Source organism: Cebus imitator, unplaced genomic scaffold (genome assembly GCF_001604975.1).
Source record: "Cebus imitator isolate Cc_AM_T3 unplaced genomic scaffold, Cebus_imitator-1.0 Scaffold279, whole genome shotgun sequence".
NCBI classification, from domain to species: domain Eukaryota; kingdom Metazoa; phylum Chordata; class Mammalia; order Primates; family Cebidae; genus Cebus; species Cebus imitator.
In genome coordinates, this window is record NW_016107594.1 from 5,334,225 (window position 1) to 5,350,071 (window position 15,847).

General features: G+C 40.0%; 1 protein-coding gene across 4 annotated transcripts in view; it reads right to left on the reverse strand.

Annotated features, from left to right (window-relative positions):
* Positions 1-5,177: 5,177 nt before the first annotated feature.
* Positions 5,178-15,847, reverse strand: part of ZNF596 (zinc finger protein 596) — a 15,799-nt gene continuing 5,129 nt past the window's right edge. The window contains exons 2-6 of one of the 4 annotated variants that reach the window (XM_037728728.1): positions 12,171-12,254; positions 9,754-9,880; positions 8,687-8,770; positions 7,793-7,875; positions 5,178-7,363 (exon numbers count right to left, since the gene is read on the reverse strand). In XM_037728728.1, coding sequence (XP_037584656.1) covers positions 6,167-7,363; positions 7,793-7,875; positions 8,687-8,770; positions 9,754-9,880; positions 12,171-12,185 — 1,506 coding nt within the window. In that variant the 5' untranslated portion in view covers positions 12,186-12,254 and the 3' untranslated portion in view covers positions 5,178-6,166. Of the gene's footprint in view, positions 7,364-7,792; positions 7,876-8,686; positions 8,771-9,753; positions 9,881-12,170; positions 13,683-15,847 lie in introns of those variants that run through there. The other 3 variants (XM_037728729.1, XM_017501158.2, XM_017501152.2) reach the window with 3 other exon arrangements.

Sequence of the window (15,847 nt, forward strand, 5' to 3'; positions counted from 1 at the left end):
ACTTTCTTCAGTGTCTCTGCTACTGGATAGGTTCTCCAGCAGGTTAACACCTCTGAGGTCTCCCCTTGGGCAACACTGTTTACCTCTTCCCTTTCTCGTTTCCACAGTTCCTCCCTTCCATTTGTTTGGCCTACCTGTCTACCTAATCCTTGCTCTCTGTGGCATTTAGGCTCAACATCCAACCATCCATTTGAAGCTCATAATCCACTTGGTAGCTACGGAAAGAGGGAAATAAAAAGGGAAAAGTGAGCAGGCATTTGCTAAAGTTAGGCTAACTAAAACCCTTTGTGGTGAGCATTACTAGATGTGGGGACAACACTAAGCATTCCAAAAGACTCACCACTCTGGTGTCTTTTAGGCCATTGGAGTAGGTTCAAATTATTAGGCTGAAAATGAAAACCTTGTTTACTGTTGCAATAATGTTTGGATTCAGTAAAAATTGATAAACCAACATATTTATTCTAGACATGGTTGTTTACATTATAATGATATTGTACAATTAGATTTGTTGTGTAAAAAGAAAATAAAATGGGAAAAAGTTTTCTATGTGCAGGCTTTTATTTCCCTCTACCAGGATCTTAATCTAAGGGCTAGCTGTAGAAAATGTCTGGCTCATGATGCTCCCATGCACCAAGAAGCTGCAGGTCTGTGCTCCCACCTCAGAGTCTCCCCAGTCCCCTTAGTTTTGAGGGGGACCCACTAGTTCTCTAGCACAGAATTCCACTCCAAGGACACCAGGAACCCCTCCCCCTTATCCAACATGCCCTGGCCCCTTTCCCCATTGCCTGAAGAATTAAGCCAGGTTCAAAAGGCCCTCCAAGCATATGGAAACACACCCCCATATTCAAGCAGGAGATGTAGTCTTGCTGAAAACTTGGACAGCAAGATCCCCTGAAGATTAGTTACAACCAAAATGTAAGGGCCACTATCAGGTGTTGAGTACTCCCACTACTGTGAAAACTTAGGGAATAACTAGTTGGGCATACCTGTCCAGAATTAAACCTGTTTCTTATGAGTCACAGGCACAAAAGGAGGACATCATGGCCTACAGATGTAAGGTTTTGGAAGACCTTTGGTACTTATTTAAAAGATTCAACAATCAGCCAAAGGTGGTAACATGATGCTGTAGGTGGAAACAGGAGCTTAATTTTTCTCTTCTTCTTGATTGAACTTCTTTTCTGTTGCTTTAGCCAAGTTCTGGGAAATACCTGTTTTGTCATTGTTGGGCATAGAGGCTGTGCTAATTCCTAGCTGGACACCATGTTGTCACTGTTAATGCTGTTTGCTCTCCCAATTACCATGATCCAGTGTGGGTGAGAATATAACTCTACAGTAAAGATTTCAAAAATTATAGCATCAAGGAATCATCTTCACAGTTGCTAGATTTGTCATCAACATCCCTGGGATAGGGAGTTCTATCTTATGGCTTATCTGGAAAATCTTATGACCATCCCTGCCCTGGCCTCCTTACCATAGCAACCCTGAAATAATCAAACCCTACTAGTTAAGTGCAATTCTCCCCCACTTAATGTATTCCACCTGAACCCCTCTTCTAGCACTATTACCTGGACCTTGGAAGATAGATATCCATATCTCCACTGCATGAATGATTCTGTATTTTGCACTCACATCTGTGTTCATGACACAAAAGTGGAAGCTTCCCTGTGATGCTCTGATCGAACTTTAGTTGCCAAGTTCCCAAGGCAGCAGTAAGTGGGATTCCACTTGTAAGTGAGAAGACAACATACATGGTGCCTTCTGGATCAGAACATACACAGGAGAAACAACTGTCCAGTCCAGGAAGGTGGAAGTACTGCCCACTTCTAGGAAACAAAGATTATCTGACCACCCCCATTGGAACACGGGGAAAATATCTCTATAGACCCAACCTGGTAGCAAAGAATAAACATCACACCCTGTAGGGCTTCTGTCTGTGGCCATGAATGGGAATAAGTCAGAACTGTCACCACCCCCAACTCTTTGGAGAGTCACCTGTTCTTTTACGAGTAGACTTCCTTTGTCTGTCAAGAACTTGGAACAGAAGTGAATATATATAGGGCACCCTTGACCCACCAGGGGTCACTGTCTATAACCATGATAGATCCAAGAATACCAGAAGTAAGCAAGCAATAGAATTAATTCTGGCAGAAATGAGGGCAGTGATAGGATTAGCAGCACCCTGGGGCAGCTTTGTTGTCAACCCTAAGGAAGTTGACTCAAACCCTTAGAAACCTTAGCCACCAACACACATCAGGCATTAAAGAGAATTCAAGTCCTTAGATTGACTGGCAAATGTAGTTCTCCATAAGAGACTAGTGTTGAATTATTTACTAGCTGAACAAGGAGGAGTCTATGAAGTTATTAGTAAAACCTGCTGCATATATATTAACAAATCTGGACAAGTTGAGATTGGCATTCAAAAGATCTATGAGCAAGTTACCTGGTTCCATAGATATAATCAGGGTACTGGCTCCAAGTATATCCGGTTAACTACCAAAAGTACCTTCCCAAGTCTCACCTGTTTTTACTTTTGAAAGCTATCTTGGTACTATTCTTTGTCACTTGCTTGTTTAACCTCTTAGAAAGATTGTGTCTTCTAGATTATACCACTTCCAGATAGAGACAATGCTGGCAGAAGGATTCCAACCCATCCTGTCTACTGACCCAGAGAATAAAAGTGTCCTGCATCTGGGCCCCTTAGATGAGGTACCCAGGGATTTGTACTCCTCCAGTGCTATGCAGGGCTCAGCAGGAAGCAGTTACAGAATATAGACCTCTGCTCTTCTACAGTACCCTTAAGATTAAGAAGGAGTATCTACTCTCTGAGGAAAGAATTAGATAGGAGGTGGGACTTGACTCCAGAGGTGGGGCTCAGATACTGGACCCTATTGAGGACTAGCTAAAACAAAGCCAGAGCAAAAGCAGCTTTCCAGACATCCCAATCAATGTGCCCTATCTATTTACTGTTGCCATTGCAACACCTGGGGGTTACCTCCCCTTTCCATGGCAATGACCTGACAACCCAACTTACTATGCTTTGCCTAAAAATTTCTGCATGACCCACCCCTCAATCTGATATCATAGGAAATCTGGCTGTGCATGTGTGTGCTCTCACTGTGGGTATCTGATACCTTGGCATCAACAGAGAAACCCAGGACTGGCAGGGAGAAACATGTGGCACAGGGAGAAATGTACTGACCTCTGTTACAACCCAAAAGAGCAGGGCCTTATGGTGGCATGTGGTAAATGAGGCAGGTGATACCAATGGATTTAATGTGATTTGAAGCTGTCAATTTTGGAGAACTTATTTCTATAGAAATAGTCACTATTGTGAAAATTCTGATTTAAATGTTTCACACGTAAAAACAGATGAACAATTATTTGGCTTAAAATATTTGAGTAAAACATTTTTGTTCCCACATGACTGTGGCTTTTATTGGACCAACCCACCATTAACAATAATAAAACTTAGATGAAAGACATGAAACAGCTGCTTTAAGGCATAAAGGCAGCCTGGTCAGACAAGGTTTTCTGCGGCAGAATTCATGAGAAAGGGGAGAGTCAATGATGTTTCACATTCACACTGGTTTGAAAATTAACATCATGGGAAGATAAAGTCCCAGAATAAGACAGCCTATCTAGCATGAGGAAAAATAAGCTAAAGTTTTTGTTTTGTGCAAAATAGTGGGGCTTGTGCTTCCTGGTAGGATGGAGTGAATAAAGATGAAACAAAAATAGAAAAACAAAAGAACAGATTCATTTAAAGTGTAAGTTTTAAAGGCCAGAGAGGAATACACAAGATAAGATTCCATAAATAAAAGAGCCCTTGTTAGGAGAAGTGAGAATATTAAACATTTACACACAAAACAGAAAGGTTGTTAAAGAAAAGCCCATGGCAACAAAAATCTCTATGTTATGAGACTCAAATGATTCTGGGAGATACTCATGCGAACTTAACCACAATTATCCAGCACTGCCAATTTTTAGTTAAGTAGATTTTATTTGTAATTAGTTTTATTTTTACAATGTTAAATTTTATATTGCCTATAGTTATCAATACTGTATTATATACTTAAAAATTTGCTACAGGTTGTTATATAAGTGGTTTTATCACAAAGAAAACAATGATAAATGAGGGAGGAAACTTTTGGAGAGGATGAATGTTTGTGGCAAAGATGATAATGATGGCTTCATGAGCTTATCCTTATCTCTAAACACATTAAGTTGTATACATTAAATTACAACAGCTTTTGTCAGTTACATGGATAAAGTCGTTTAAAAACAAAACAGGAGAATCTATGCACCATAAGACTATACTTATAAAGTGAGTCTTTCATAATCTATGTTTTTTTTTGTTTTTGTTTTTTGTTTTTTTTGAGACAGTCTCACTCCATCACCAGGTGCCAGGCTGGAGTGCAGTGGCGCAACCTTGGCTCACTGCAACCTCCGCTCACTGCAACATCCGCCTCCCAGATTCAAGCAATTCTCCTGCCTCAGCCTCCCCGAGTAGCTGGGACTACAGGTGCGCGCCACCACGCCTAGCTAATTTTTTTGTATTTTTAGTAGAGATGGGGTTTCATCATGTTGGCCAGGATGGTCTCGATCTCTTGGCCTCGTGATCTGCCCACCTGGCCTCCCAAAGTGCTGAGATTACAGGCGTGAGCCACCACGCCTGGCCTCATAATCCATGTTTGTTTTAATCATTACCATGTATGTATATACCACTAATATAGTTAAGACACATAATTTTTTGTTCTATGTGTGTTCATTCCATTGAATGTCACTGTCTTTTTGTTTTGAGCCAGAGTCTCACTCTGTTGCCCAGGCTGAAGTGGCTTGCAGTGGCATGATCTTTGCTCACTGCAAGCTCCACCTCCCAGGTTCAAGTGATTCTCCTGCCTCAGCCTCCTAACTATGTCTACAATCATACACCACCATGCCCAACTAATTTTGTATTTTTAGTAGAGATGGGGTTTCACCATGTTGGCCATGCTGGTGTTGAACTCTTAACCTCAAGGATCCACCCACTTCAGCCTCCCAAAGTGCTGAGATTACAGGTGTGACCCACCATGAAGGGTCTTATTTTCTAATTGACCCTAATCTATGCATTTAAAACTGAATTAAAAACCTAGAGTTTAATCAACCTATTATTTAGCAACAACACTTAATGCTTGCACTTTTGATAGTACTAATTTAGTCTTATTACTTCTTACATAATTCCACATTCAGTATTCCCAGGTTATTTCAGAATTGTACATTTCATCCTACATATTTTCAGTAGAAAGTCTTTGTCCAAAATTATACTTTTTTTTCCTCAAGCATATGCTTGATGGTTTTATTTCTTGTCTCCCAGCTATACATCTCTTAAATGGCTTTTTAGAGTTTTCTTTCCTGTATGACTTTTTTTGCCATAAAAGCTGCCTGAAGATTTTCCCACTATCATGTCAAGATTGTTTTCTCAGTGGAAAAATGCTGTTTTTGATTAAGGAATGAGTAATTTACGGAGAACTACCCTCCATTCATGACATTGTGAGTTCTACCGCATGTGAATTCTGGTCTATCATACAAGTGCTGCTCTATTAAGAAAAGGATTTCTCACAAGTTTTCATGGAATAACTTCTCCACTACGAGTTTCTGGAATTGTTCAAGAACCTTCATCCACCTAATAAAAATTATTTCCATATATTTACTGTTTTATCAGTTACCTGATAATGAATTTTCTGGCAAACACCAAAATTGGTGCTTAGCTGAATGAGAGTGCATAGCAATTACAGACATATGGTTTTTCTCCTGTGGATTTTACTCATTTGTTTAAAGGGTAAATTAATAATGAAGGCATTTTCACATTGATGACAGGCATAGAATTTTTCTGACATGATTTCTCCTCTTTGTTTAACAGTTAGAGCTGTGGATGAAGATTCCTCCATATTCCTTTGATCTATAGTTTCATTCTCTCATGTTGTATATGGTCAGCCCAGAGTCTGAAGTTTGTGCCATATAGATGAAATACATATGGATTCTTTCTACCTTGAATTTAGGTAGAACAAAGTGGAAATTTATAAATAAAGTCTTTTCCACACTGATTACAAACATAATGTTCCTGTATTATGTTAGTACTCTCATGTATTTAGTGTTAATGCTATGACTGATGACTCTTAAATATTCATTACTTTTTAGTGTGAGTTCTCTCATGCTGTCTAAGGTTAAAAAATTTACTAAAGGCTTTTCCACATAGAGGACAAACATATGGTTTCTCTCCGGTGTGAACTCTCTTATGAAGTCTAAAGTTATAACTTCTATTGAAGGCTTTACCACATATATTGCATTCATATGGTTTCTCTCCAGTGTGAGTTTTCTCATGTCGTCTAAGGACAGAAGAGTGATTGAAGGCTTTTCCACAGAGATGGCATTGATATGGTTTTTCTCCAGAGTGAGTTCTCTCATGTCGCCTAAGGTCAGAAGATTCAGTGAAGGCTTTCCTGCATATATGACACTCAAATGGTTTCTCTCCAGTGTGAGTTCTCTCATGTCGTTTAAGCACAGATGATTCAGTGAAGGCTTTCCCACATAGATGACATCCATGTGGTTTCTCTCCATTGTGACTTCGCTCATGTTGTCTAAGGTGAGAACAATGAGAGAAGGCCTTTCCACATAGATGACATTCATATGGTTTCTCTCCATTGTGAGTTCTCTCATGTTGTCGAAGGTAAGAACATTTACTGAAGGCCTTCCCACATAGATGACACCCATATGGTTTATCTCCTAAGTGAGTTTTCTCATGCTTTCTAAGGTCAGAGCAATGAGTGAAGGCTTTCCCACACAGATGGCATATCTGTGCTTTCTCTCTAGTGTGAATTATCTCATGTCGTCTAAGGTTAGAACTTTTACTGAATGCTTTCCCACATAGATGACATCCATATGGTTTCTCTCCAGTGTGAGTTCTCTCATGTTTTCGAAGATCAGAGCAATGAGTAAAGGCTTTCCCACACAGATCACATCTGTGTGGTTTCTCTCCAGTGTGAATCATCTCATGTCGCCTAAGATTTGAATTTTTGCTGAAGGTTTTCCCACACACATGACATTCCAAAGTTATCTCTCTAGTTTGAGTCACATTGTGTGGTCTAAGGTCAGAGCTTTGCATAAAGGCATAATCAAATAGATGACTTACATATGATTTATACCTAGTGTAAATTTGCTTGTGTTGATCAAAGGATAACTGGTTACTGAAGGTTTTCCCAAACATTTTGCTTACAAAGTGTTTCTTACTCATGTAAGTAACCATATTTTGAGTCAATGGTATATGTTGAGTGAAATCTTCTCTTAAATCATTACATAGAAAAGGATCATCTTGAGTATGAGATCTCTGGTTTGGGGAAGGAAATGAAAGACTATTAAAGTATTTATCCATACTCATCCATTCATTACTTCATTTCTCTACATATTAATTCTAGAATAATCATTCAGTAGTAGACTCCAGTTACAATTGTTCCTGTATTATGTAACTGCATGTAGAGTTTTTCTGTTGTAGTATCCCAATGAAGAGCTATCTGACTTGTTAAGACTTTATCATGTTTGAAAATTTCAGTACCTAGTCATGTTTATATAACTGTTCTGTTATAAGGCCTCATGTTATGGTTTTGATTTCAAGTTAATTTCTTCACTAAATCCAAACTAACTAAAACTTTCTGCTGGGACAGCTTTGAGTACAGTCAGGTACCTGTACCAAATTCCAAACTTGTTCAATTTCCAGGTTTCTATTTGGAGGAACAGGGTTTGCATGCATAAAGCTTACCATTGTGCTGATGGTTGATGTGTCCTTCTGATCAATATGCTGAATGAATGGTATTTCTTGATGTTTAATGTCACCTTCTTTACCTGAAATAAATGAAAAAAAAAAAAGATGCTATATAGGCATTAGGGGAATAACAATGTTAAATAGTTCTGAAGTCCATTTGAGTGTCTCAAATACATAAAGACAAGGAAAGCATGTCAAATTAACAATACTTTAAGAAGAGTATTATAGAACATTGACTACTGACATTTTTAGCATATAAAAAATTAAGAAGGCAAGTTGAAGAAGGAAGAAAAATTTTGAAAGAAGAAGACCATTTCAAAATGCCATTATGTGAGAGTTTAACTCAAATAAGTTCACAAATATCCCCTTTACAAAAGCCAAAGACAATGACAGAGAGATACTTGGATAAAAATTGATACCTACGAAGTATAATGACAATATCTGAGAAATGTTTCCCTTAAGCTTTTGCCTACATTTCAAAAACACTGCAAATTTAAGAAACCTTCCGGCTGGGCAAGGTGGCTCATGCCTGTAATCCCAGCACTTTGGGAGGCTGAGGCGGGTGGATTTCTTGAGATCAGGAGTTTGAGACCAGCTTGGCCAACATGCTGAAACCCCCTCTACTAAAAATAGAAAAAAAATTAGCTGGGTGTGGTGGTACACACCTGTAGTCCTAGCTACTTAGGAGGCTGAGGCAAGAGAATCACTTGAACCTGGGAGGGAGAGGTTGCAGTGAGCTGAGACTGCACCACTGCACTCCAGCCTGGGTGACAGAGTGAGATTCCATCACAAAAAAACCCCAGAAATCTCCCTTTGGCAACTGTTGGGACCTACTCACTCACTGGCCAAATTCCTCCTCTTCCTATTGAAGCACTGTTTCTTATAGCTCACCTTGCGGTAAGCGTATTCCTTGTGTTGAAAGTTTCTCTACTTGCTCCAAATGGGAAAACACAACTGATTTGCAGAATTGATTGCCTGTTTTTGGGAAAAAGACACATGGATTTTGAGTTCTATGCTGACAACTGTACATGGTTATCAAGTACAGGGCAGGCTACTGGAAAGGGTAAGATAGCCATTGGAGATCAGCCTGGGAAGAGTACCTTGAAGACAACATTGACAGTCCTTCATGAGCAAAGGGAAAACTCTTGAACTTGTTCCCAGACATAAAAGACCTATAATTGCTGATGTCCATGCCTAACTTGAAAGATGTATTGCAGAATCTGGAGTATTTTCAATCAGTGAGAAATCACAGGTTTTCACAGTGTTTGATATTATATTAAAAAATAATCTGATTGGGCCTGGTGGCTCATGCCTGTAATCCCAGCACTCTGGGGGACTGAGGTGGGCAGATCACAAGGTCAAGAGATTGAGACCAACTGGCCAACATGGTAAAACCCCATCTCTACTAAAAACAAAAAACTTAGCTGGGCATGGTAGCATGTACATGTAGCCCCAGTTACTTGGGAGGCTGAGACAGGAGAATTGCTTCAACCCGGGAGGCGGAGGTTGCAGTGATCCAAGATTGTGCCATTGCACCCCAGCCTGGCGACAGAGTGAGACTCCATCTCAAAAAAAATTCAGTAAACACTAGCTGCAGCAGAACAATCTAGGTTCTGTGCAGAACAGTCCCTATGATAGAGTAATTATTTTAATTATGCATTCAAAAGCAGGGTATTCCCATTTTCTGAGTTTGGGAGAGTGAAGAGTAAGAAGGATGTGAAATTGTGGTCGAAAGATGACATTCTAGAGAGATGACAATATAAGTGAATCAATGTAAGTGAAAAGGAAACAAATGGCTGTCAGGTAGTTGTGAGAGTTATAAAAGGATCAAGGCAGAGGGTGAAGTGATAGATGAGAAAGCTGTTCTGGACACATGTAGAATGAACAAATCAATCAGTAAAAAATGGGTGAGTGAATGAATACATATATACATACACAATAAACATAAGGAGACTTACCAATAGAGACCAGATGACTGATGTTCTCCAACATCACATCTCGAAACAGCTTTCTCTGGGAAGTGTCCAACAGGGCCCACTCTTCCCGAGTGAAGTCTACAACTATATCCTCAAAGGTCATGGAATCCTAAAACATTATGGACATTCTACTTCAAACAGTGCTATCTTTGCCAATGTTCAGTGGAGCATGATCAAAGTGACTGTATTAAGGAAGTGTGGGTGGTATGAACAGAAAACTCAAACAGTGTTTGGGGTTCCTGTCCCTGTCCCATTGCTTTAAATGTGAATTAGGAGTCTGGCTTTCAGATATACACAGACAGAAAACTTCACATAGAGAAAAATCACATGAAGTGTGGCATATAACCTGAAGATTTCCCAATAGACTTCTAAGTATAACTTCCAGTTACTAATTATAAAATCTGCATTTAGAAATTTAGAACTAAAATTCTCCTCTCCACCACCTTCATGAAAATCTATAGACTCATCACAAAGGAAGCAGTACTCATAATTTGTCATTTTTGTTTTTTGAGATGGAGTCTTGCTCTTGTCACCTGGGCTGGAGTTCAGTAGCATGATCTTGGCTCACTGCAGCCTCTGCCTCCCAGGTTCAAGCTATTCTCCTGCCTCAGCCTCCTGAGTAGCTGGGATTATAGGCACCTACCACCACACTCAGCTTATTTTTGTATTTTTAGTAGAGATGGGGTTTTAGGGTTTTTGTCATGTTGGCCAGGCTGGTCTCGAACTCCTGACCTCATGATCCGCCCACCTCAGCCTCCCAAAGTGCTGGGATTAGAGGTGTGAGCCACCATACCTGGCCTGCTTTGTCACATTTTAATCATGAAGATATTCCCCTATGAGAACTCAGTGTCCTCAAGAATAAAGACCTGTTAGGAGTTGCAAAAGATCCAATAAGGTCATATGTAAGGTGGTTCCTATGTATCAAACATTTTTAGATACAAGGTACAAATATATTATTCATGAAATGACTGAGAACACTCAGTTGACTGAACAACTTTCATACAGAACTTGATATCAGCAGATGCAGCTTCTTTTTTGTTTTGAACCAGTCTCAAAACATGTGTAAGGATGAATGGCTCAGCAGCACAAGCGAGGGGCTCTAAAATTTGAGTACTGAAAGATGGTCTCATCCTGACACTTTCCACGGTCTGAGGACTTCCTGTCTCAGTTTCCTCTGGGACCTCCAAACACCAGGTGATATGGTTTGGCTCTGTGTTCCCACCCAAATCTTATCTTGCATTGTAATCCCCACATGTTAGCGGAGGGCCTGGTGGGAGGTGACTTAATCAAGGTGGTGAACTTTCCCCTTGCTGTTCTCATGATAGTGAGTTCTCAGTAGATCTGAAGGTTTAAAAGTTTGTGTCATTTCCCAATTTGGTCTCTCTTTCCTACTGCCTTATGAAGATGGTGCTTGCTTCCCCTTTTACCATGATTGTACGTTTCTTGAGGCCTCCCAGTCATGCTTCCTGTTAAGCCTACAGAAGCGTCAGTCAAGTAAATCTCTTTTCTTCATAAATTATCCAATCTCAGACTAATGCACTAAGTACCATTTTCTTTTGTTTCTTCATGTTGTCTCTATATTTATGAGTAAAAAATATCATTTGATGTTCTGGTCTCTCCAGTTTAAAAATTTCCTCAGGGTTTTAAATGTACTATTTCCTATATTCCATCACTTAATGCACAAACAAAATTAAAGAAATAACACTCTAGCTGCTTCCACTTATCAAATTTGATACATTGCTTCCAGTTATCAAATTTGATTTGAGGTTAATTTGGGGACAAGGGTAATAAGAATTTTAGTTTTCTTTTTTAAGTTTTTCAAAGGCACACATATATTCTATCAAAACATTAAGATTTTTAGATAGGAAAAATAAATACGTAATTCCTCATTGTCTTCTCTGGCCTAACCCTATCTGCTTTCACTTTAAGTTAAACAGGCCTCCCCTAGCACCTGAAATACTAGATTAATTGAGCTCACTTGGAAAACATCTGCCTTGTATGAGCTAACACATTCTGCTCTCATTTTCACCACCTACCCTTACTATATTCTCAAGCCCACTCCTGCCAATAACATGGGTATGAGTGAATTTATTTCCCCAATGAGGCCATGAGAGGCTGGTAATGAATGATTTCCCTGAAACTGGATGAGAGAAACAAAAACTTCTCACGTCTCTTTTAAGAATATATAGCCTTAGTAGAGGCCAGATGCCTTACTGTATTGTTGAAAGGAGATTATTTCTTGATGACTCTTTGAGCCAATGTAACCATTCCAAAGCCCTGGGGACTCTTAATTGGAGCTCCTTGAGTACACTTAGAACATTCATGTTAATAAGATGAATCTGTCCATAGGCTGGTAACAGGGGTACATATTTCAGTAGAAAGAGGAATTTCCCACTCACCTGTGATGGCATCATACTAGTTCAGCCACCAACTGTATTCCTCTGGGTTTTCACTCACACCATCCAAGCACTAAGAAGACAAATCTGAGCAAGAAGAAACCATGACACTCCAGTTTTGCTTACAACATCTGTCCCAAAGCCAGGAGCCCCAGTCCAACCAACAAGGACATGCAGTGGGTGGGGGGTGGGTTGGGTTGGTGTCTCTCCTCTTCCAGGGTCAGAAGGAAGAGAATTACTATTCTTGCTAAGAAAGATAAAAACACCTTGATTTTAGAGCTAGATATATGAAAATCATTGAGTTTCATATGCTACCTAGCCCATGGAATTCTGAAATGTTCAATTCCCTCTGATTCCAAATCCTAAGAATCCCTGAATCATGTAGATTGTGGTTGCCACCTACAGATAAATACTGGAATTTCTCTGATTTACTTATTCTTGGTTTGTGTGCTTGCAGGCTTTCTCCACATGCATCTCAGCCCTCAGGAGCTTCCCTCCATTCCTTCTCCCTTCCACTGGTCCTCTGGATACACTTGTTCTGAACGATTCTCCCTTCCATGTGAGGCTTCTAGAAATACCACTCCCTCAAGTCTGACCTTTAGATGAATTCATGCTGAATTTATCTACCAAGCAGCTTTAAATCTCATTTATGATGGTGGATACCTTAAAAGACACACTTTACAAAGTGACATACCTTACAAGAAATGCTAAAGGCAGTTCTTCAAGTTGAATGAAAGGACACTAACAACATGAACACATGAACATATATGTGACATTGTTATTCATAAGAAATACATAGTTTGGTTTTCATCCCCAGTTTCTGGCATAGAGCCCCCTCAAAATCCTTGCAATTTCCTAAGAAATAGAGTTGCTAGGAGAAGTCTTTGTTCTAGTTGGTCTTTGACTTTGGTTCCCAACACAGAGATTGTAATGCCTTGGAATTTCATGGGTTATAGGAGTGTCTTTTGTTCTAATGAGACAATTATTGGGCTCTAACATGGGGGGCAATCACCTGAAAGACCAAGACATGACTAGAAGCCTGGAACATACAGTCCCACCCCCTATCCTCTGTGAAAGGGACAGCGGCTGGAGATTGAGTTGATAACAATTATACATACTAGATGAACACTTCATAAAAATCCCTGAATGATGGGATTCAAAGAGGTTCCTGGTAGGTGAAGAACACATTCACATGCGGAAAGAATGGCACATCTCAACTCCACGGAGACAGAATTTCTAAACCTAGGACCCTTCCAAATCTTGCTGTATATAACTCTTCAGCTGGCTGTTCATTGTAATCTTTAAAATGTCCTCTGCAATAAACCAGCAATACTAAGTAAACTTTTCCCCTGGGTTCTGTGAGCTGCTAAACTCTAGCAAATCTAACATAAGAAGGAGTTCTTGCTGGGTGTGGTGGTTCAAGCCTGTCATCCCAACACTTTGGGAGGCTGAGGCAGAAGGATCACCTGTGGTGAGGAGTTCAAAACCAGCCTGGCCAACATAGTGAACCCCTGTCTGTACTAAAACTACAGAAATTAGCTGGGCCTGGTGGCAGGCGCCTATAATCCCAGCTAATCGGGAAGCTGTGGCACAAGAATTGCTTGAACCAGGGAGGTGGAGGTTGCAGTGAGCCAAGATCGCACCACTGCACTCCAGACTGGGCGACAGAGCGTGACTCTGCAAGAGCAAGTCTCCGGAAAAAAAAAGGAAAAGAAAGACACACACACACACACACACACAAACAGAAGTTCTTAGGAACCTCAAATTTTTAGCAAAGTCAGACAGAGGCTCTTCACTTTTTAAAACATTATTTTTATTTTTTGACTCTTCCGATTGCATAATTTCAAATGATCTGTCTTTGAGTTCACTGGTTCTTTCTTTTGCTTGATAAAGTCTGCTCTTGAGACCCTGTATTGATTGAGTTTAGTTACTGTATTCTTCAGCCCTAGAATCTGTATTGCAATGGTGCAATATCCGCTCACTGCAACCTCCACCTCCTGGGTTCAAGCAATTCTCCTGCCTCAGCCTCCTGAGTAGCTGGGATTATAGGTGCCCACCACCAAGCCTGGCTAATTTTTGTATTTTTGTAGAGATGGGGTTTCACCATGTTGGCCAGGCTGGTCTTGAACTTCTGGCCTCAAGTGGTCCACCCAACTTGGCCTCCCAAAATGCTGGGATTACAAGTATGAGCCATCACACCCGGCCAGATACTTCCATTTCTTTATGGTCAATTATTGTAGATTAATTTTGTTCCTTCAGTAAGGTCACATCTCCTTGATTTTTCAAGGTTGCATAACATCTTCTAGTCTAATAGAGCTGGGCCACTTGCAATAAGATCCCTCTGTTTTTCCTTAGAGCTTTGCTCTGATAGCCTGGTATACTAAATTCATACTTTGTTATTGTCCTTTCCTCCACTAGCTTACATATTCTCCTGGGAGATAAGTCTAAGGGGTCTGTTCCTTTTACCAGTCTCACAGAACCATGGGGGCCACCATAAATCTTCACGTAAGCCTCCTCAAAATTGTCTACTTTGGCTCAGGAGTATAGGAGTCACACTGTAGAAAACGGAGGTATAAGAACATCCATGGCCCCTGTGAGCTTCTAAATATCCACAGGCATCAGGAAACATGGATGTTAGACTGGAAGGTGTGCAAAGCATGACCCATCCTCATGGGCAATCTCAGGATTCTCTAAGTCCTCCAAGAAGCCCAGAAATAGCTTATGTGGGCCTGGGTCACCCCTGCCAGCAGGGAGTAGTACTAAGGTTGAGATCCACCAAGGGCCACAGCTGAGTTATGTCAAATGAGATGTCTAGACCTCAAGGAGCCTAGAAGGACAGATGGCAGAAGCTCAGCCAGGCTCTGGGTATTAAAATAGTGCTAGGGGCTTAAGGTATGTTTTTGGTGGATCTGCTACATGTATATCTTGGATCTGGAGTCCAGCCCATAATCCTAGCAAAAATTAAACACCAAATATGATATTCACAAAAGTGTAATACATAAGTAGAACATCTAAATTCAAAGGGAAATTGCTAATTCCACAAACACGATAGTGGAATTTAATAACAAAAGCACATATATGTAAATAGTAAATATAAATTGTACATTTATCTGAGTTCTAAAGATTTTTTTTTCTGCCTCAGTACAGTAGTAGGTATATTATCACCAGTAAAATCAAAGAAGTATTTCAATTACATTCATGATATTAATAAGTATTAAAAATGAAAGTATGCAAAACCATGAAATTAAGGCTATAGGTGTGATCTTCAAGAAATGTAAAACTTTAAAAACACTCGTAAATCAAGAGAAAGAAAAAGAAAACAGGAGTTATTGGACTTTCCAAATTGTTACAAATTCAGTAGATATTAATAAATGTTAAAAAGATCAAGGAATTAAATACTAAAAGAATGTAATGAATGAACAGATTTGACAGAAATCAATATTTGAAAAGTTTTGAGAGCAAAATCATGAAACTGAGAAGACCCATGGGGGAAATAAAAAAAAAACACTGGTAAATAAAAGAGACTGTATTGGCCGGGCGCAGTGGCTCAAGCCTGTAATCCCAGCACTTTGGGAGGCCGAGGCGGGTGGATCACGAGGTCGAGAGATCAAGACCATCCTGGTCAACATGGTGAAACCCCGTGTCTACTAAAACTACAAAAAATTAGCTGGGCATGGTGG